At 38.7% G+C, this 21,986-nt stretch overlaps 1 protein-coding gene across 2 annotated transcripts; it reads left to right on the forward strand.

The window, feature by feature from the left end:
* The first annotated feature begins 15,386 nt into the window (after positions 1–15,386).
* On the forward strand, positions 15,387–21,706 carry SULT1C4 (sulfotransferase family 1C member 4). 2 transcript variants are annotated; one of them, XM_064646390.1, is made up of 9 exons: positions 15,387–15,545; positions 15,824–15,902; positions 16,379–16,556; positions 18,208–18,345; positions 18,942–19,039; positions 19,362–19,488; positions 20,748–20,842; positions 21,047–21,227; positions 21,383–21,706. In XM_064646390.1, the coding sequence occupies exons 3-9, from the start codon at positions 16,400–16,402 to the stop codon at positions 21,493–21,495; spliced, it is 909 nt and encodes a 302-aa protein (XP_064502460.1). In that variant the 5' UTR covers positions 15,387–15,545; positions 15,824–15,902; positions 16,379–16,399; the 3' UTR covers positions 21,496–21,706. The 2 variants fall into 2 exon arrangements, with proteins under 2 accessions (XP_064502460.1, XP_064502461.1); XM_064646391.1 differs by having other exon boundaries at positions 16,379–16,436.
* The last annotated feature ends 280 nt before the right edge of the window (positions 21,707–21,986 follow it).

Here is a 21,986-nt window from a genome sequence, read left to right on the forward strand (position 1 = left end):
GAAGATTTTAGAAGTACCCTTTGTATTTCATTAAAGTGCCTCACAAAATGTTTTCTAAAGGTCAAAATTCTCTGTATGGTGCTCGGTTTCTTTAGATGTTTTGAATCATGAGGGAGAAAAGGGACTTTTTTTTTTTAAATTGATACTCTCCAGCACAATAAAAGCTCAATCAGTAAAGCACTTAAGCAAATCCTCACCTTTAAGCATCTAAGTGGTTTCTCTGATGGCAGAAGTAATTGCATGTCCTCAAAGTCCTGTAGAGCAAGGCATGAGATCAGGGTAAAAAAGAATATACTTCTAAAAGTATCTGTCTTTTATCTACCAAGGAAAAAGTATCTGTCTCTTATTTACCAAAGAATTATTCAGACATATTCTGGATTCAGAATCGTGCATAAAAAAAAAGAAAAAAGAATAACTATGAAAGAGTATATAAAGTAAAAATTTAGTTCTTGTATGTAGAAAATATGTATATTGTAAAATCGCTCCATTGTTTGAATTAGAACTAATATAAAATGGGGTATTTAAAGTCATTAACAAGTTGATATTCACAAGTTCAAAAATTCTTATCTTTTAAAATTATTTGTAGACTTTGCAGAACTGGTGCTTATAACCTCAAATGCTTCCTGGATGTTTTAATATACTAAAAATCTCTCCCTACTTATGTGTCTAAGAGCATCAGGAACAATAACAATTCTAACTTTACAGCCTCTGTATTAGCTCTAGTTTTACGCTTGAGAAACTCAGATACAGAGCTAGAATTTAAGCTGTGCTAATCAATCTTGAATAGCCTACCTGAATTATTGAGGGAATCTGCAGGAGATATAAAAGATGGTTGCCTTATCACTTTATGGACTGTACAAAGAAGCTGATGAGGAAATAATTTTCAGAAGAAAAATAAAGGACCTCTAGTGAAAGTATTCTGGTTATATTTTTAAAGAAAAAATTCTTAGAACAACTTGTAATTAAATTGTGGGCTTCGGTGCTATGTTTTATTATGGATATCAGAAGTATAAAAATACGTTCCTAAAGGATTATTGACATTTATGGATGATAACTCCATCGAAGAGTTATAGCGCTATATCTTTGTTTTCCAGAACTGCCTTTTTATGGTCTTATGGATATTCAAAGCACATTTTCAATCAGCTCCTGCATGAGTTGTGAGCGTGTTTAGTACCACCACAAACCTATCCCTAGATCTTTCACACTGTTCTCCAGGCAATGTGATGCACATCATTAGTGGCCAGCTGTGATCATTTTGTCTTGGAGCTTACTGCCACATCTACAGAAAGGTTTTGAGCACCCATGTGTAGTGTCATGGCCTGTGTTGGCAGCTAGGAAGTCTCCAAAGAGCCAGTCAGATCCTTCAGAGCAGTGGAATCCCTGGAGCTTAAATCCCTTATATGCAATTTTTGCCAGAACACTTGCCTAAACACTATTGGGATGGGATTTCCTTAAATACTGGTGATCTCTCAAACCTCTAATCCAACAGAGAGCATCAGAGTGTGTTTCTAGGAGAAGCTTCGAGCTCAGGGTAAACTGTTGCTTTGGAAGAAAACAAAACTTCTAAAATTAGGTTGGTTGGTTCAGGGCTTGATGAATGGGTATAGCTGTCATGGGAAGCTGTACAAAGTGAGGGAGGTAAGGAGTATCTAATATCAACCCTGGCTGCAAGCAGGCCCACAAACCCCCATATCCAGCCATGCAAGAGTCACCCAAAAGCTCTTGTTATCTGTACCAGATCCAGCAGGTCCTGGTGAAGCATTGCAGTTTTGGGGATTGCAAGCTTTCATTTCTTTATCAAGTTCCTACATCAATTCTCCCAGCATCTTTAGAAGCTCTTATTTAAGAGCTTTTAAAGGAGGAATGTGGGATAAAGTTAAGCTGGCAGCACCTGCATTCAGTCAATTGGAATCAAAAGGGAGTGTTTTGGCCTTGGAGCTGAGAAGGAGTGTGTGAATCAAAACACTGAGTTTGCAAAAAGTCCTGGGAATTCGAATTAACTGAATGACAACACTAGGTACTGTTTACCAAAGAACCCTACTAAAGTGGAAATGCAGGGAGAGCTCTGTGGAGAATCCTGAAAACCGAATCATGGTGTGTGTGCAGCCTCATTTCGTCATTGTCTGTACTTGGTGACCGCAATGTGATGTGCGTTACAGGAGTTTTCGACGACCACGACCCAACAGGGGTAATGGAGTTTGTTCTGCCGGGAAAAAGTCTGTCTCCACTTGAATTCATTCGCCATAGAGGAAAGCAGAGGGTTGTAAACACAAAAGGCTGAATTTCATGATGAAATAGTAAAGTACTGAAAGCACCTCCATGGTTATGAAAGCATCTGTACCGATCTTCTAAGAAGAGGAACGTAAGCTAGAAGACTCTGGCAGAAAACCAGAGAGAGACAGACAAGCTTTGGAGACCAGCCAGTCTTTTTTACTTATATCACTCCCATACTCCATTTGCACTGGATTTTGAGTGGGCATACAATCAAAATCCAACATAAATGTAGCAAGAAAATCTGCTTATGGATTTAACATCACCTATCCAACTGTGATATATTACAGAATCCTAGTTTCAGCAGCCTGCAGCTGGGTTAGCTTCTTGCAGACACCAGGGATAAAAGGTAGCTGGTGGGTGCCCAGGTCACTGTAGTTGAGGTGAGATGGAGTCCTCAGATTTGATGTAGACAGAATGCTTCCTCCTGGAACAGTTCTCCTGAGGGTGTTCCAATCCACTGCTGATATGTGGTAGATGCTAGAGACACACTAGGAATGTTCATAAAGTAGTGCTGTCAGCTTTTACGTGCTAAAAAAGGAAACAAGTAGTATATAATCATAGAATCAGCCAGGTTGGAAAGGACCTCTGAGATCATCAAGTCCAACCCTTGATCCACTACCACCACGGTTACTAGATAATGGCACTAAGTGCCACATCCAGTCTCATCTCAAAAACCTCCAGGGATGGAGAACCCACCACTTCCCTGGGCAGCCCATTCCAATGCCTGATTACCCTCCTGTAAAGAATTTCTTCCTAATATCTAACCCAAACCTCCCCTGGCACAGCTTAAGACCATGCCCTCTTGTCCTGCTGCTGGTTGCCTGGGAGAAGAGACCAACCCCCACCTGGCTACAACCTCCTTTCAGGTACTTGTAGAGAGTCATGAGCTCTCCCCTGAGACTCCTCCAGGCTGAACAACCCCAGCTCCCTGAGCCTCTCCTCATAGGACTTGTGCTCAAGTCCCTTCACCAGCCTTATTGCTCTTCTCTGGACCTGCTCCAGCACCTCAATATCCTTCCTGAACTGAGGGGCCCAGAACTGGACACAATACTCCAGGTGTGGCCTCACCAGTGTTGAGTATGGGGGAAGAATCACTTCCCTGGACTTGTTGGTCACACTGTTCCTGATCCAGGCCAGGATGCCATTGGCCTTCTTGGCCATCTGGGCACACTGCTGGCTCATGTTCAGCTTCCTGTCAATCCAAACTCCCAGATCCCTTTCTGCCTGGCTGCTCTCCAGTCACTCTGTCCCCAGCCTGTAGCACTGCAGGGGGTTGTTGTGGCCAAAGTGCAGGACCCGGCATTTGGCCTTGTGGAATCTCATCCCGTTGGAATCAGCCCAACTCTCCAGTCTGTCCAGGTCCCTCTGCAGAGCCCTCCTGACTTCCAGCTGATCAGCATTCCCCCCCAACTTAGTGTCATTTGCAAATTTGCTAATGGTGGACTCAATCCCCTCATCTAAATCATCAATAAAGATATTAAACAGAACTGGGCCCAACACTACACAGTCCTGCTGTATGGCAACAAATTGCCTACAAAAATGCTGGTGGAAGCCTTGGCAACACCAGTTGCTTAAACAGAGGAGAACATTGGATTCAAATTTTGAGGGAGTGTTAATACAGGAAAAAAAAAAAACTTCATTTCTGACTCACTTCTGCACTTGTATCATGAAATGCTCACAGTTCTGGCAAGGGTGAGAAGGCTCCTCATATGAGTGTTTCCTGACCTGACTTTCTGAATTAGATTTGCTAAGTGTTGGCTGCCAGCTGGTAAATGAGAAGTGAAACCAGGCGTTGGTTCCTGCATTGGCTGTTCTGGGACAGCAGCTTCAGGTGCTAAGTCGTGAGATTGGTTCCCTGCAGCTTTTGAAGACAATGGAAGGAGTTTAATACATTTTATAACTATAACACATAATTGCATTTCCTACATGCATTGGGATGTATCCACTGTCTTTGCAGACTAAGGGATCACTGAGTTACTTACACAGAGTCCTTCAAACAAGTCGGGTGCTAATTTAGCATATTTCCAAGACATTTGCCCATGGCTGACAGATATGACCCATAGGAGATTTCTCTCCCTCTGGAGATGCAATGGGGGGACAGATGGAAGTGTCCAAGGTGATTAGATTCCTATTGCTTAGGCAATTAAATCCACATAGCCCTTATGCTATCCGGCCCCAGATTAGCCCATCTCTACACCCCAGGACTAGATGATGGTGTACAGCCCCTCCACAGCTTCACCACCAACCACAAAACTCCCTGAAGCCAGCAGCAGCTGCCTCCTTTGAACAGCAATGCCACCCTTAGTGAAACACAGGAAATTCCTTTAAATAAATCTTAGAACTTGCCATTTTGTTACAAAGTTTACAGCATAGACAGCATTAGGAGAGCACAATGAACATGCCAAAAAAAGTAATTCAAGTGATGATAAACAAGATAAAGAGGTAGCTGCAGTTATGTAGAGGTATGTCTTTGTGGTTTACAAAAATGAATACTTTTTAATAGAAAGGTGTGATTATTGGTCATGTTCAGCAGGCTACTTACAATGAAAGTTTTATTAAAACTCACAGTTAGGTTATGCAACAAATAAAAAAATGAATAGCTTATTTTGAGGGGAAAAAAGGAGGTTTACTCTCAAACTTTTGATCCCAAAACAACAAAACACTTAGACAAATGTTTGACTTCAATCATATGCTGAAGTTCCCAAAATCAGCAAAATAAAATGTAATGGGATTTCAGAGTGTTTTGAATCAGCCACAAACTTAATTTCCCTGAAGAGTTCTGTTTCAGTTATATTTTATCATAAAATATGAAGGTCATGGGGGGAGAGCTCTTAACTGCTTTTGGTATTTCTAAATATATTTCTGAATCAGCCAACTTGTAAAATATGGGTTTGCAGAATTCCCTAAACTGAGTGGCCAGTAAAAGTCACAAACTTTCTGGTATTACAAAATCACAACTCAGCATGTTGGCAAACTCCAGGTCCAGTTTTTGTATTGTTTATGTTAGGGGGTTTTAATAGTTTACTTGAGCTAAGAGATTCTGCTTTCCTTCAAATAACTTAGAAAATCTGTGTAGCTGACTGTACAGGAAGGGTTAAAAAGGCATAGTCAGTCTTACATAAAACCTGGAAATAAGCATAGGAACATGTAAAGAGCAAGTAGATTATTTCACTATTTTAATTCGCCAAATTTTAAATTTGGCATATATGTTAGTACTTACCTTGTAACTAGTAGCTAGTAGTACAGTAGAAAGAATAAAATTAATGTTGAACCTGCAGAAAATCACCTTCATAGGGTCGCCATTTAGCCATCAAAACCCAGCAGTGATCATGGTTCATTGGTAGAAAGTTATGTCATTAAGGTACAACTCAAAAAATGTTTAGAAGCATTCTTACATGTGAAAACAACACACCTGAAGAAACAGTGCTGTCAGGTAGGTTACAGTAACATGAAATGTTCAGAACACAGAGACGTGGGCAGGAACTCCAATCTCAGAGCTCCACTATCACATGATAAAAATGATTGATATTCCACAAGTTGCACTCTGAACATCATGTGCAAAGATAGCCTCAAAAATTCAAAGCTTAGACAAGCGTCTTTGCATGTTGATTGATGGCCTTGTGTCACTCTGGTTTATGGGTTATGACCACTGGAGACTTCAAAATGAACTAAGCCAAACATAACAGCATCCTTGCTCAGTGAAGCAAGGATGCAGGACTCAGAAACCAAACTGTTCTGTCAAAAAAGAAAATACTTAGCTCAAAAAATCTGTCAAACTTTCAACACTTTTGACAGTTTCCATATTCAATGCATACAAAAGAGAGTATGATGAATGCAGTCAAAGCATCCAGAATGTTTCTTTGACATTAAAATACCTAATCTGGTATACTACCCCTAAATAATTCACACATCTCTTTTATGTAGGTTTCCCTGTCTTGGTTGTTCTATAGAAGAAACATCTTCATTAAAGTAAACAAAAACTACTCTGTTTTAAAGCTGTCCTCACACAGTACGAAAGTATGAAAATACTTTAATATACTGGTGAATAGCATATATTAACTGCAATCCTTCAAGCATACAAATATCAAGTGTATTTATCCTGTATTAGGGCTGTAATTTCTTGTGACAGGAGGAATTTTTCTCAGCATGTAAAATGAAATGTATATAAATGGTCATGATTACCCAATCATTCAAATTCAGCCATAGTTGTCATAAGGACATCACTTTGTAAGATATTTGTGGTTAATTTGCTATCTTCTTTAATTTCGTTACGAATCCTCACATCTCATATAATTCTTGCTGAAAAAGAAGAATCATATAAAACTGGATTATTAATATATTGCTGAACTTTTCACAATTTAGAAAGCTGCAAACAGGATAGAGTTTATGAACTCTCACCAAATTCAACAGAAGAGTTTTAGATCAGACATGAGCAATGTAAGAAAATACACTTATCCAAAATGATAAAAGGATAAGTGGCCATAATTTTCTTAATTTTGTACTGAAGGCACACATGAAGGATTTTAACTGAGATTTAATGCTCGATAGTGACTTTCCAGGAGACATTTTTCGAGACAATTAGAAGACTAAAGACTGAACATTGTTAAAAGATAAGAAATTTCTAACAAACCATGCTCTCACACTTTTGTCATTCATACAGTTTAGATCAAAGGACAAGCACCTGATAGGTAATTTTTTATTCCTATAGCATTCTCACTTCATATCTGTTTTGCCCTTAAACTCTATCTTTCTGACAGATAAATGCTGTCCTTCTCTCTTGCAGGTGACATGTGCAACTGCATAGTTAGTATCCCAAAGAACAAGGTTGGAGCTACAGGAATAGAGAGTATGACACAAAGTACACAGAGAACCAGAACCTTTACAACCTCTGGACAAGAGGATTGCTCTCTATGAGATACACTTTTAAGCAGAGCGGGAAAAATATCTGTTTAGTGCAGAATTTTTAGATGCTTGTAAGATTTTTTAAAGCCTTACAAATTACAATAGTTTTTAAGTCTCCACCATCACAAACTAGCTCTTCTCCCATTAAATTCATAGATACACCACCGTACATTTTTATAGAAGCAGGACTCTAGCCACACACTTTAGAAATGAGGCTATTTATGCAGGGGGTTTTTTTGAGACCTTCTGTTCAACACTTGGTTGGAGAACAAAGATTTAGACTAAAGAATTTTCTTTATTTCTATACGTACATATGTTTATATATCGGTTACTATTCCTCATATATGGATTTGTGGGTGAGATTACTTAAAGTGTGCAGTTCCAAATCCATTATATTGATAGTCATAGTTGAGTCTCTATCTAGCTTGCCTAACTTCAGGAACTTGAAAGGGTGCCTGCACCAGAATTCTGGTTGCTTTAGCTGCCACACTTGTCAATGAAGAGAGGTAGACAATTCAATGAAGGCAATTCAGCTGCATCTGAGACTGCAGATACCATGCATGTGGAGTTTTACACACACAAAGGGAGACCTTACATGTGGCAAAGCAACCAGGAGCTAGTAATATATGGAGAAAAGTCCTGTCCAACATGTCTTGATCAGTTACTACAAACTATAACTGTGTGATACTCCATCCTGATAGTCCATGATAGTCCAGCTGTAATACCCTGATGTGAAAAGACAGCTTGTCAGACTTGACCAATACAAACTGGCTGTTCAGAAAAGGTTTTTCTAATCATATTTCCACTCTATGAGGGTTACACCAGAAGAAATGCAGCCACGGGCTGTGTAAATATAGCATGCAACACCACAGTTGCCATTGTATCTTGACAGAAAGGTAACAGACATTTTAAGCCCAAAATTACGTCTTAAAAGCATGAGAATTTCTTCCCCCTTAAAGCTGCCACAAGGAATAGTGTAGTACTTAGCCTGTAGTGTAACACTGAAACACAAGTACTGTGTTTCAGAACTGTGTTAATTCTTCAGAAAAAGTGAACACTGCTATTTGTTTCTATGCTAGTGACCTGAAGGAAACAGGTTAACTGATTTGTTGACCTATGGGAAGAAAAATTCATAGCAACATCAACAGATTCATGAATTCTATGTCAACTACTCTCCTCCTGTTTTATACTGGTGCAATTCCATTGATGTGAATGACGAAGTCCCCAGAAGAGTGCCCATATGAGAGGTGAAACACATCCATTAAACTCTGAGCAGATTTTTATCTATAAGATGAAAAAATCTAAAAGAATATTTAAAAGGGGAGAGGAAATAAATCCCACTTAAATATTCTTACCTGCATCAGTTCCACTAACATCGCAACAGGCAAGCTCAGCAGGACAGTGAGGCATCTGGGCTCCAGAAGTCTCTAACATCAGGTGTAAGACCTCAAGTCTTGAGCTATGAGCTCACCAAAGGGTTTTATTTTAAAAATACACGAGGCACCAACAGTATTTGCCTTCCAAATACATTAGAAGAGCCCTCAGTTCTTTTGACACCTTAAGAGAGAGCACAAAGGAGAAGCTGCACACGTTTTGTCAGGAGGTACTTTACTAGTAAACTTTAAGAAATAAGAATACTTGGCAAAAGTTTAAAGGGTAACATTCAACCAAAATAAAGCATTCCCCAAAGCATGGACTTAGCGCATGCCTCAGGAAACTAGTAGGGACTGAGGTATGGGATAGAACATTACCTCACCTCTGTGAAATTTGACCTATCCCTTCTCCACACACACACACTTGAGTTGACCTGAGCCAATAATTAATGATAATCCACACCAGATAACCTCATCCTGGTACTCATCCACAGATTTTGAAGTGCTCTTTTGTGATAGGACTGGGAAGGGGTGCAGATTTCAATCTGTTTCAACTTAAGTTCTGTGAATTTTCAACCACACAAATGTCTTTGTGATTGAAAATGTGAACAGACTTTTAAAAATAAATACATAAAAGACCTTTAAAATGTCAACCATTAAGGATCCACCACTCTAAATTAAAGCTGGCTTCCTGGATCAAAACACGCAGGCAAGTGAGACATATAGACTTCTTTACTTCTGAAGAGTGTCAGATTTTATGTTAGTAATTAATGTTTTTCATAAAATGTTGGTGGTAATAATTTAAATTTTATACTCACCAGAAAACCTAATAATAATTTTTACAGCTTTGCTTTCCTTCACTGCACTTTGTTTAACTGAGTAAGGTCTTTTTACAACCATGCATAATGACAGACATTGCCAAGAGAGAAATTTTTATAAGCCTTATTGGTAAGAGTTTCTTGTAGCTCAAGTATTTAATATATAGCTTAAGTATTTAATATATAATGTTCTTTCTGCTACCTAATAAGAATTGTGACACAAAGACCTATGGTACTGAAAACAATGATAGAATATACATTTGAATTTTTCTTGTTTGCAGCATCTGGATTCCTTTCTTTAAGTAAAGAAGTAGTCATATAAGGATTTCCTAGAACCAAGCAGCACAAGGCTGAAGAAGTAAGATTGTTGGGCTTACAGAATTTCAGAGAGGAATTTGGTTAATGATCACAAGCTCAACATAACATGAAAATTTCTGAAGCTGCTTTCTGAAGCTTCACATCCAGAGGGATTTTCCTGTCTACAAACAGATGTTTCTAAAAACTAAACTGGAGTTATAATTTGGTTGGATAAGCAAATGGCTTCTGAACTGGGAAAGGCAGTCTTCATGCAATGAAGTCCCAGCTTGAACAGCAGATGTGCCACTTAAACAAAACTCCCTTTAATTGTTCCAGATAAAAGGTCAAGATGTTTTAGTGCCTAAGGTATTACAGGGTAGCACTTGAGCATCCTGCTATACCACCACTAATGCCAAGAATTAAATTTTCCACCTCTAGGCTTCATCTGTAATGAAGAAGTGCATGTTCTTCTCAGGAAATAATTGCAAAAAATAATTGTGCAAGTCTGGTTGTGTTTTGCTCTAACCTACCTTCTTATTTTCATATAGCCTCAGAGTCAGGCTGCAGTTGGCAGTAGCCCCAAGAGATCCACATGAAATAGTAAATCCAAGGCAGTGAAGCTATTTTGTCTCAATCACATCCTTGTCTAAAGGGGTATAGAAGATGTATAGGTGTATATAGGGTCTTAAGAGCAAATGCATTTTCCCTGGCTTACAGGCATTTTGCTCTGCTGATGAGATTCAAATACTCACTAAATGGTCAAATTGGAGCCTCAGAAAGAAATGCCAGTTGAAAGAGGACAGATATGAAATTATGTCAGTTTACACAGTCCCCTTCAAAGAAGTTTTGATCACATCCTTAAAGAAGAGTCAATAAAGAGATCATGCAAATAGCCTGTTGGATAACTTCACTTAATGTGAGTGGAGGTATCCACAAGAAGCTGTGCTACAAAGCAGATGTTTGGCTTGAATGGAAATATTTTCACATCAGTTCATCAAGGCAGTTGCTAAAACAATCGCCACTATTACTGTGGCATGAAGCTTGCATGTGGATCCTTAAATGCAACACATGACAACTTACTCTGTTTAGGAGAACTAGAATCTTGGATCCAGCTTTAAGAATAAGGGTCATCTGTTGATACAAAGAAATCAACACAGAGCTGTGGACAACGTGTATTATTTTTGTAGTACATATTTTAAAAGCATTTCTTTCCTGCTGTAATTTGGCAGTTGCAGGATGATAGGAAAGGATGGAGAAAACAAATTATATCTCAACTTAGTGGTGCTCTGAGGAAAAGGACCATAGGTACTCAGTTAGCACTTGTTCATCAATTCATGCATGCCTGAAAACTTGGACACATACCCTTCACCTGCAATCTCCAGGCTCTTCAGTTACACTTGCTCTTAGTCCACTTCTGTCTTCACCTCTGGTTGCTCATCAGCATGAACTAAGCATTGGGGCACCAGTCCCACAAAGCATCTGGCACAAATTCTGTGGTTTCCTTTGGGAAGAAACAAGGACACAGCTGTGCCAAGCACCTAAAACTAAGCAGTGCTCCCAAGTTCTCTAAGGCAGACTTTTGTCACACTGATGTTCAAGTTTAAGCTTGAGAACATGAACAGCTTCTACCTCATCTCTGTCGAGTAATGATGCTTGCACTAGTATTGTCCACACTGAGCTCGCTAGCAAAGAGGAGTCTGCAGCCAACTGAATCAGGTATTGTCATGTGAATTAATGTTTTAAAGTACACTCCATCATTTATTATATACAAAGGGCACCAAGCTCTGTAAATGTTTATTAAAAAGTTCTGTTTTTCTTCCCCTGGCTCTAAACCAAACCTCATTTACAAGTGGGAACGTATTATGTTATTCTGCATAGTGAATACCTGATCTTTTATTTCTACAAAAGAATTTCCAGAAACAATGCCAAAAGCATGCAGTGCCACTGATAGGGTGACACTGCAGCACTTTATATGCATATTTTCTTGGGAAAAGTATTTAGAAAAAGCTGCAGGATTTCAATTAAACTTATTCACCTGACTATGCATGCCCACCATAACAAGATTATATATTAATATGAATGTGACCCCAACACATACAGAGCTGGTCAGAGTTATACACACTGGGGGCTCCAGGACTTCCTCAGTAGGAAACTCTGCTGGAGCGAGGATACTTAAAGCAAAGAAATTTCTCAAGTGTGATGGTAATGGAATGTAAGTTCTTTACTGATAGAGACTGTGCTTAAATGTGTTGCTGATTTAAATCCTTAGGACTTTTCATTCCATGTTTACACTTAACATTTCCTTAGTACTTACTTTGGTATTACATAAGTATATCTGTGACAATTATCTCACCTGTACCTGGCTTCAACCCAGACATTCATTAAATAACCATCACAAGATTGGTAGTACTGTTCCTATTTTACAGATACCTGCAGGATTGTTCTCAACAGCATATGGGCTGTAACAGCCATGAGTCTGGATATTGTTTGTGATAACTCCAGATGCATCCCACAGCACAAAAAGCTTTCGCTGCTTAAGGTTACTCACCGACTCATAGTCAGGTCAAGCTTAAATCACTCACAAAGAGATGAATGCAGCTTTAAAATTCAAGAAGCCTCAAAGTGAAACCTAGGTCTTTCCAGAGAGCCTTTTCATTTCTCCAAAGCACGCATTTTTCTGAATGAAGAATACAGGTTAGTATCTAAGGATTTCAATAGCTTTAAAATGTAATGCTAAATTCAAAATATTTTAACATCTTTTGGAATAAAGACTGTGTTTTGTCCAGCAGAGGGAGATTAGAGTTTTAAAGAAATGTAATATAAACACTAAGCATAACAAGGAAAAAAAATTCACTCAAATGTATCAGATATAGATTTTAATATAGAGTTTAATTTATAAGACATAGTATTCTATATTATCAAGACAGGTAAATATAGGCAAAATCTGATGAAAATCAGACTTAAAATCATATCATAGGGCTTGATACTGATGTAGGATTTGTAACCTTCATCCCATTTCAAGCCTGATCCTGTGCAAGTAACAAAACACAGCAAAGCTAAAATCAAATCAAATAATAAAATAAAATTAAATAAACACGGTGTGTTTTACATGAGGAAATACCTGCCAGCAGTTTGCACTCAGGAAAAGGTTAATGGAAACCTGGAGGAAGCTTTCTGCAGAGTGCCTGGTCTTTTTTTAAAGGAGCCCTGTAAATCATAATCCCAGACCAGAAATCCAGTCCCTGGCCCAGTGAGTTTAATTCTCATCTCCCTGCGGTTTTTGACCTCACTGCAGCTTATCGGGCAGAGTGCCCTGTTCAAAGGCTACTGAGATTCACAGCTGCAATAAAAGAGTCATTCAATAAGCAGTTCTTGGCTTTTCTTTGTTCATACCATCTGATATGCTTTGGGGATTACTGCATTATCAACATGGTTGCATAACTGAAAGGGTGGTGAATAACATTACAAACCAGCAAATGAACTGCCAGGTGTAGGTATGAGAAAAACAAATAGAACCAGCATGGGTTTAGCACAGAGAGGAAAATGGCAAATCTTCCCATGACAGAACTTGAAAGTAGAAAGAAGAAATATTAAACCTTAACCATATATTCTCTGGTGGTGTCATCCTTCAGAAGAAAAACCTGATGTCAGAGCCAGAAAAAGATCAAGTGGTTGACCAAAGACCAAGGGCATATTTCATACCACAAGACACCTTCTCAGCAATAAAAGCTAAGAGGAAGGAGAAGGAAGAAGGGGCAATCATGATATACAACATTTACCTTTTGGAACAACCACTATGTGTGCTGAAGCCCTGCTTCCTGGGAAGTGGCCAGATATCACCTGTTGATGGCAAGTAGAGAGTAAAATCTCCTTGGCTGATATAGTTGTCAAGCCACTCTCCATGATATTTGAAAAGTCATGGCAGTCACGTGACTGGAAAAAAAGGAAAAATTGTACCCATTTTTAAAAAAGCGTAGAAAGCAGGACCCTGGGAACTACTGACCTGTCAGCCTCACCTCTGTGCCTGGAAAGACCATGGAACAGATCCTCCTAGAAGCAATGCTAAGGCACATGGAAGACAGAGAGGTGATTCAGGACAACCAGCATAGCTTCACACAGGGCAAGTCCTGCCTGACCAAACCTAATGCCCTTCTATGATGGAGTGAATATGTCAGGGGACAAGGGAAGTGTTACAGACAATATTTATCTGGACTTCTGTAAAGCCTTTGACATAGTCCCCCACAACATCCTTCTCTCTAAATTGGAGAGAGATGGATTTGGTGGGTGGACTGTTAGATGGTAAAGAAATTGGTTGGATGGTCTGATCCAGAGGGTAGTGATCAATGGCTCAGAATCCTGATGGACAGCAGTGGCGAGGTATCTGTACTGGGACAAGTGTTATTTAATCTTCATTAATGACATAGACAAAGGGATCAAGTGCACCCTCAGCAAGTTTGCAGATGGCACCAAGCTGAGTGGTACAATTGTCACACTTGAAAGACAGGATGCCATCCAGAGGGACCCGGACAGGCTCAAGAAGTGGTCCCATGAGAATCTCATGAGGTTTAACAGAACCAAGTGTAAGGTGCTGCACCTGGGCCAGGGAAACTCCCAGTATCAATACAGGTCAGGGGATGAACAGATCAAGATCAACTCTGCCCAGAAGAATTTGGGGGTAATGGTGGATGAGAGGCAGGAGATGAGCTGGCAATGTGCACTTGCAGCCCAGAAAACCACCTGTATTCTGGGCTGCATCAAAAGCAGTGCGGCCAGCAGATCGAGTGAGGTGAATCTGCCCCTCTGCTCTGGTGAGACCTCACCTGAAGTACTGTTTCCAGCTCTGGGGGCTCCAGGACAGGAAGGACATCAGCCTAGTGGAGCAAGTCCAGAGGAGGGCCACAAAGATGGAGAGATGGAGCACTTTTCCTGTAAGGAAAGACTGAGAGAATTGGGATTATTCAACCTGGAGAAGAGAAGGCTTTGAGGTGACCTAATTGTGGCCTTCCAGTACCTGAAGGGAGCCTACAAGAAACATGGAGAGGGTCTTCTTACAAGGGCATGTAGTGGCAGGACAAGGGGGAATGGTTTCCAACTGAAAGAGAGCAGGTTTACACTAGTTGTTAGGAAGAAATTCTTTACTGTGAGGGTGGTGAGACACTGGATAGAACAGATTGTCCAGAGAAGTCGTGAATGCCACATCCACAAGATGGAGATAATTTCCCCTTAAAAGCCCTCACAATGCTAGTAATTATGAGTGCAGTGGGCTTACATAGAGCAACTCCTCTGTGGGCTGAACCCCTGCTTCCTGGGCAGTGGCTGGACATCACCTGCTGGTGGGAAGTACAGAATAAAATCTTTTGGGATTTTTTTCCTTTGCTTGTGCACATGTGACTTTTGCAATTTAGTTAGATATTAGGAAAAAAATTAATTATTCCAAGACTGTTGACAGTGACAGAGATGAATTAAAATAATCTTGCTGGAGTTACTGACCAACATTTAATGTTGTTGCCAGTAATGAATCATACTTTAGATGAGAATTCAAAGTATTTTTCTTTCACAGGATTAGAAAGGATTTCACAAAAAAGGATTTCACTCCATAAAAACTGCTCAGCTATTGGCTGCTGCTGCACTTCCTCCTTCACTCACTCTCCTCACACTGATAGGAAAAATGGAATCTCCACCCACCCAAGCTTTCGTCCTACTTATACCTGAAGATCCAACTTGCTGTGTAGTTATCCATACAGCCAAGGACTGAAGACATTTAAGCAGAAAAAATTCTCTGCCAAGTTTCTTCCTTTTTTTTTTTTTTAATTTCTTGATTCATTGCCCAGCCACCAATCAAACATCTTGCTTTGCTCAACTGAATCTCTGTGAAATTGCTGTGAGTATCAAGAAAATGAAAGGAAATAGTCTAGCAATGTTTGCGATTAGGATGGAAATGTCTTTTCTCTTTTCTGGCTGATATTTTTAATTGAGATTAGTTCTATAGCCTCCCCTTAAGCAGAGCTTTCCTCTGACCAGATTTGGAGCTCTAAAAGTTATGGCTAAGAAGAGGCCTCCTTAAAAGAAATTCAAAAATCAATAACTAGTTACTCTAAAACAGATTGATTTAAGTAATTAAAGCCTAACAACCTTTAGTTAATGATCTATTTATTTCAGGTTATTTATATGCAGTAAACTTCAAAATACAGCAGAGAATTCCAGGAGTGAAAAGATCCAGGAACAAAAGACAGAAAAGGTCTGTAAATATTTTCGTGAGTATGAAGCACAAAGGGTGTTAGTAGGAATTTCTATTTATTTTCTCTGTGGAGGAAGGGTTGGGTCCTGTATGCTGATTTCATTGCCAAATGTTATGCTCTGTTTTCTTTTGAATCACACCTCTTTTTCTTGCCTTTCAAAGGCTTCATATCTACAGTCACAATTTCACATAAATATGTTTGGTATGGGAATAATGGCTTTTTAATTTTTTTGCATCTGAGTAAACAGAGTGATTTTTAGGGACACGGAGAACTATCAGTAATATACCAAGCATTTCTGAAAATGAGATCCAGCTTTAAGGAGTCTATATATGAATCCAGATAGGCCAAATCATGGCCAAAGAAATCAGAGGACATGGAATTCAGTCAACAAGAGAGACCTCAAAAATGGATGAGTAAATTTAGGGTTTTTTTCAGAGCAACCATGTTAATTCCAAGCCTTTCTTTCTTCATGCAGTGCTCAACAGTCGTGGATAAAATGAAAGATTTGAGTCTGAAAGACACAATTACCCGAAGTGAGTTATTTGACATGGAAGGTGTTCCCCTCACAAAACCAATGGGCATCACATGGGATCAAGTACAAAAGTTCAAAGCCAGACCTGACGATGTGTACATTGCAACCTATGCAAAAGCAGGTTGGTGCATGTAGGGAAGAGAATAGAAAAGTTTGGGATAATGTTTATTGTTGAAATTGAAAACTGGTTTTTTTCTATTGTGACTGATATTTGTATAATTCCAAACCAGACACATTTTAAAGACATGAAGCCTTGTCACCTGTGACTAGTAACTTCTGACTTCTTTGGCAGAAATAACAACAATCTGTTACTACTGAAGTACAGATGGCCAAAGTCGAATGACCTATACTTAAATGTTTCCTTTAATTGAGATTACATACATTTATATTAATGACAACAATGGAAGTTTTCCACCAATATGTAGTGATTTAACAATGCCTAGAAAAATGTCATCATTACTAAGAAGTAATAGAAACTGACTGACATGATTATGGAATGAATAATATTTGGGGAATTACTTGGTGTGTAAATGAACTGTGGTTTCTGAAAATAGATTAATTATTTTAAGGAAATAACCGAATTCACTTAATAATTTCAGCCAATAAAATTAAATACTCACCATTAATATTAGTTATCTGACATTTTATTCAGTGGCTGGCCACTATTGCTCCCCTTCATCAGACTTACTACACAGAAAAACAGTGAATAACAAGCATCAATATTAATCCCCCATGAATAAAAACATGTACAGTTTAGGAAATTCAGGAATAGATATGGGAACACTTGATGATCATAAAAAAATAATTACTAGAATTAACAACAATATTTAAGGATGGGTTTGTTGGGTTTTTTTTCAGTAGGGGAAAAAAACACCAAAAAAAACCCCACCATTAGTTTTGTAGAACCTGAAAGCTTTTAATTTACTGTCTGCATACTGAAAACAAAACCACACTATTTTAGTCAGTCTGGATTAAAACCTCTCGGTCATTGAACTGAAAAAAAGTTGGCAGTCCATTTGACATTATGTCATATTTGCCAGAGATGCTCAATTCAAGCATCTCAACAGCTGAATTTCCTGCCCACATGGCTTTCCAAGTTATACCTTAGCCTGTTCTCTAGCTGACCTGCCACGGTAGCTCAGAGGAGAAGTGGTTAACACAGTGACCACAGCTATAAAAGAAAAGAGGCATGAGATACACAACACTGTAACACAAGATTTTGCAGTTGCTCAGGCAGATGAAGTGTTATGTTCTGATCTTCATTAAAGTGGTTCAAATGGAAACTTTGCAAATACTGCCACTGTCTTATATTTTCAAACTGTATGAAATTTTTACTCACTTGAAATTCAGCTATTACATTTTTTCACTCAAATTTAGAATAAAAACAAAAGTTGAAATACCTGAATGTTTGTGAGGTATGAAAATTGGAATGAGGGAGTTTCATTTCCTCTCTGCAAATAATACAACCTACAAATAATAGTGAGTTTATCCCAGAGCTTTTTTTCAGTACTGTGTGGTGTTGGGGGCTATTTCTTTTGGCATGAAGAGGCCTGTTGTAAAATGGAATCCCTGAAACTCTGCTTTGGGAATTACCTTTGTATTCCTAATTAGGCATTTTTCCCCCATTATCCTCTCTTTCCACTTTGTCCATTATCTTCTCTGCTGTTCCTTCCTCCTTTAATGCAGAGTCCATCCTTCTGGCTTTCAGTTCCCTAGAAGAAGAGACTCCTGGCTATCCTGGAGAGAAATATCTAAACACTTGACATTTTCAGGTACCACATGGACACAGGAGATAGTGGATATGATTCAACAAAATGGAGATACTGAGAAATGTAGACGTGAAACGACTTACAAACGCCACCCTTTCCTTGAGTGGTTTGTTGCAGAGCCTCCATCTGAACGTTACTCAGGTGAATATTATATAAATAGGTTTGTATTTTAGACAAAATGAAACAAAACAAGCACTTGGTGCTGATGTGGTAAGTTTCCTGAGAAAGATCCCACTTACTTTGTTACTGAACTATATTCATAGCTACTGAAAATCCAGTCGCTCCCCGAGTTTCTTTTTACATGCGATCCAGAAAGTCTAGTCAGCCAGTCATATTCCTGTATTCTAGAAAGGAGCAAAAATTTCTTACCTGTACAAGTGGGAGGAGATCACTAAATATTGCAAAGGAAAAGCTTTGGTTGGGTAAATACAAATCAGTATTCATCATTATCCCTTAGAATGCACGAGTCAGATGTGGGCCCAAGAAAGCAAGAAGAAGATATGAACCAGTATTTCCCCTTTTAGCTTGAATATATAGGCAAAAACGTCCCTAGAAACACTGAAGATGCTTATGTAATGTTGCTTATGTTACACTGTTATGTAACTGCTTTGGAGATGAATGATTGGTGCAAGATGTACTGCTAAAAATCATGGTCAAAATCACATGTATGAGAATAACAAAGAATTGCTAGTGCAATTGAGAGAACAACTCATATCTCATAATTAAATATCCCACAGGTGTAGAGTTAGCTAATGCCATGCCATCTCCAAGAACAATAAAAATTCATCTGCCTGTGCAGCTGGTGCCTCCCTCCATCTGGGAACAAAACTGTAAGGTAAGGCTGAGGAGGTTGGACTCAACTCTACTTCATGGGCAAAGAAAGTGACATAAACTAGGACAGAATACATTTTCCAGAGTGTCCACAAAACCTAAATGTCCCCACAGATATTTTCCCTTTAATGTGCAAAGTCTGTGAAAATCTAAAGAAGTCATGACTAAGTTACCTGAGCTGGATTTTAGAAAATGCCAGCTTCAAAGCAATATCTCCTAAAACACTGTCATCAGGGTCCAAGACAAAACTTTAGGATATGCTCAATATCTATATAATCATGTGCAAGTTAATTTTTTTTTCTCTCTCTCTTTTCAAATCAATAAAGATAATCTATGTGGCAAGAAATGCAAAAGACAATATGGTGTCATACTACCACTTCCACAGAATGAACAAGGCTATGCCTGAGCCAGGAACCTGGGAGGAGTTTGTGGAGAAATTCATGTCTGGACAAGGTGATGAACTGAAATCAGTTATATAAGTGATTTTGTTCATTTTAAAAATGCATTGTAATGATTTATTTATTTCAGCTATTGATATCTAGTGCTGATTTCACTCTGTGGAATGATAACTACTGAAGATGTTTCAGTCATAATTTATCTTCATTCACAGGTTTTTATTAGTACCTAAAGGATTATTAAATCTATCTTTACACTCCCATTTCGGGAAAAAAACACCAACCACTACTCTTTATTCTGTGATCTTTTAGAAACCTATATAATGATTTTCAGTCTTAGTCTCTTCTCTCTGACTTTAAAACAAGCCAGCTGAAAAGGAACAGTGGTTTAATTTGGTTTATTCTAACATGATATACAAGAAACTAAGGGTTAATTTTGTTAGAAATGTGCAGTGGGAATTTTAGATACGGAAGTATTTTTACATAAATTAATCTACCTAAAAATAGGGCATATGAAAAAAAGACAATTATCTTACTAAGGGCAAGCAACCCCAGAAGCTGATTCTTCCTTTTCTAAAAGATATGTTGATATCACAGAATATCCAAGAAAGAAAACCTGGTCAGGTGAGTGGCAATTTACAGTTTGGGTCATTAAAACTTCCTTAGGTCCTTAATATTTTTGCCACCATGTAGGCCTAGAAATAACACTGTCTGGACCAGCATGAGAGTTTCATGTCTAAAGAAGACCTTGTGTCTGGTGTTTGACCAGCTCAGCTTGAGAGCCGTCTGTCCCAGTGCAGACATCTAGAAGACTGATTAGCTACCTCTGTCCTAGCTGATCATCTTGATACTTGCTGGAGAGAAACAGGCACTTCTGATAGAATACCAAATATTTAAACCAGTTAGAATCACAGAATAATACAAGCTGGAAGGCACTTTCAGTGTCCATCTGGTCCAAACCCCTGCTCAAAGCAGGGCCAGTCAAGACCAGCCTTGTCCAGCTGATGAGATGAATCACTGGAAATGTCTGTTTCTTTCCACTGACTGCAAAGACAGCCTGGATTTTTCATTCAGGAGTAAGAATCTGCATTTGTTGCCCTCTAAAGTTACACATGGATCCTGCTCTGAGCATCCATACACTAGAGGGATTAATAGCACAAACGCTGTGATAAGCACAGAGCACAGCAGTCATGGCCACAGTAATTTAAAACCAGATGGTAAATTCCCAGGCATTGGTCATAAGGGAACCATGAATGCCACATGTGTTAAAGACAGTTAGGGCATTTATAGCTGCTGTTGATGTTACTTCTTTTTCAGTGCTCTGGGGTTCCTGGTATGACCACGTAAAAGGATGGTGGAAGGCCAAAGATAAGCACCGTATTCTCTACCTCTTCTATGAAGATATGAAGGAGGTAAAAGGCATGTTTATAGAGCTCTGAAATCCAGAAGTCTAGTAGATACTGCCTACAAGCTAGTTTTGTATTATAATGCCAGCTGTATCAGTAAACCTTATGACGACCTGATCTTTTCAGTCTGAGAATTGCAGCTTTAACACTGTGTTTGACTTCTTTTCTTTTCCTGGCTCTATATCTTATCCTACTTCATTGTCTCTGCAGAATCCAAAGCGAGAAATTCAGAAGATTGCGAAGTTCCTGGAGAAGGACTTGAGTCAGGAGGTTCTAAACAAGATAGTCCATAATACCTCGTTTGAGGTAATGAAGGAAAATCCCATGGCAAACTACACTAAAGATTTTCAGGGAATAATGGATCACTCCATTTCCCCATTCATGAGAAAAGGTACTGAGGTTTGTTACTTAAATCAACGCTTTTTGGTTTTCATTCTGTTTTGAAATAAACCTTGAAGTACAAGTATCTAGTGAATTGTGGATAATTGGCTTCAGGAAATACTGGTAAATTAATCATTTTTCTTTTTTTGCTTTGCTGTTTCTTAGGGGTTGTTGCAGACTGGAAGAATCATTTCACTGTGGCACAGAATGAGAAATTTGATGAAGATTATAAGAGGAAAATGTCTGATACCTCTCTTGTTTTTCGCATGGAATTGTGATTATTTGCAATGGGAATTAATGATCTTCAGCCTTTTCCATGTTATATATTTTGCCTTCACAAAATGCCAGTGTCCCTAGGATTTCCATCTCTCTTCACACTCCACTGGTTATGCCAAAGTTTAAGTCTCCCTGAAAAAAATAATTCCACTGGATACTTCTTATTCATTCCTCCCACAGTAACTTTCAGCATTAATAAAAATATTTCACACATGCTTTGAACCTCTGTCTTTGTAAAACTGCAGCTGAAATTGCTGGCATTTTCAAATCAAACTCTAACAGAAACTAGGAACCAATAGGAAAAGAGGGTGTTAAAAGAGCGCACCAGATTGTACAAACATTAATCAACAAATAACAACAAACAAATTTAAAGGTGATCACTTATAAAGAGGGCAACAGAACAGCATAAAGTAGAATAAATTTCCTTTTCTCTCATTTTAAGGTGGACATCATAAATGCTGTTGAGATGAAAGCAACGTCTCCAAAAACAGCG

Source organism: Pseudopipra pipra, chromosome 2, assembly GCF_036250125.1.
Source record: "Pseudopipra pipra isolate bDixPip1 chromosome 2, bDixPip1.hap1, whole genome shotgun sequence".
Lineage (NCBI taxonomy): Eukaryota > Metazoa > Chordata > Aves > Passeriformes > Pipridae > Pseudopipra > Pseudopipra pipra.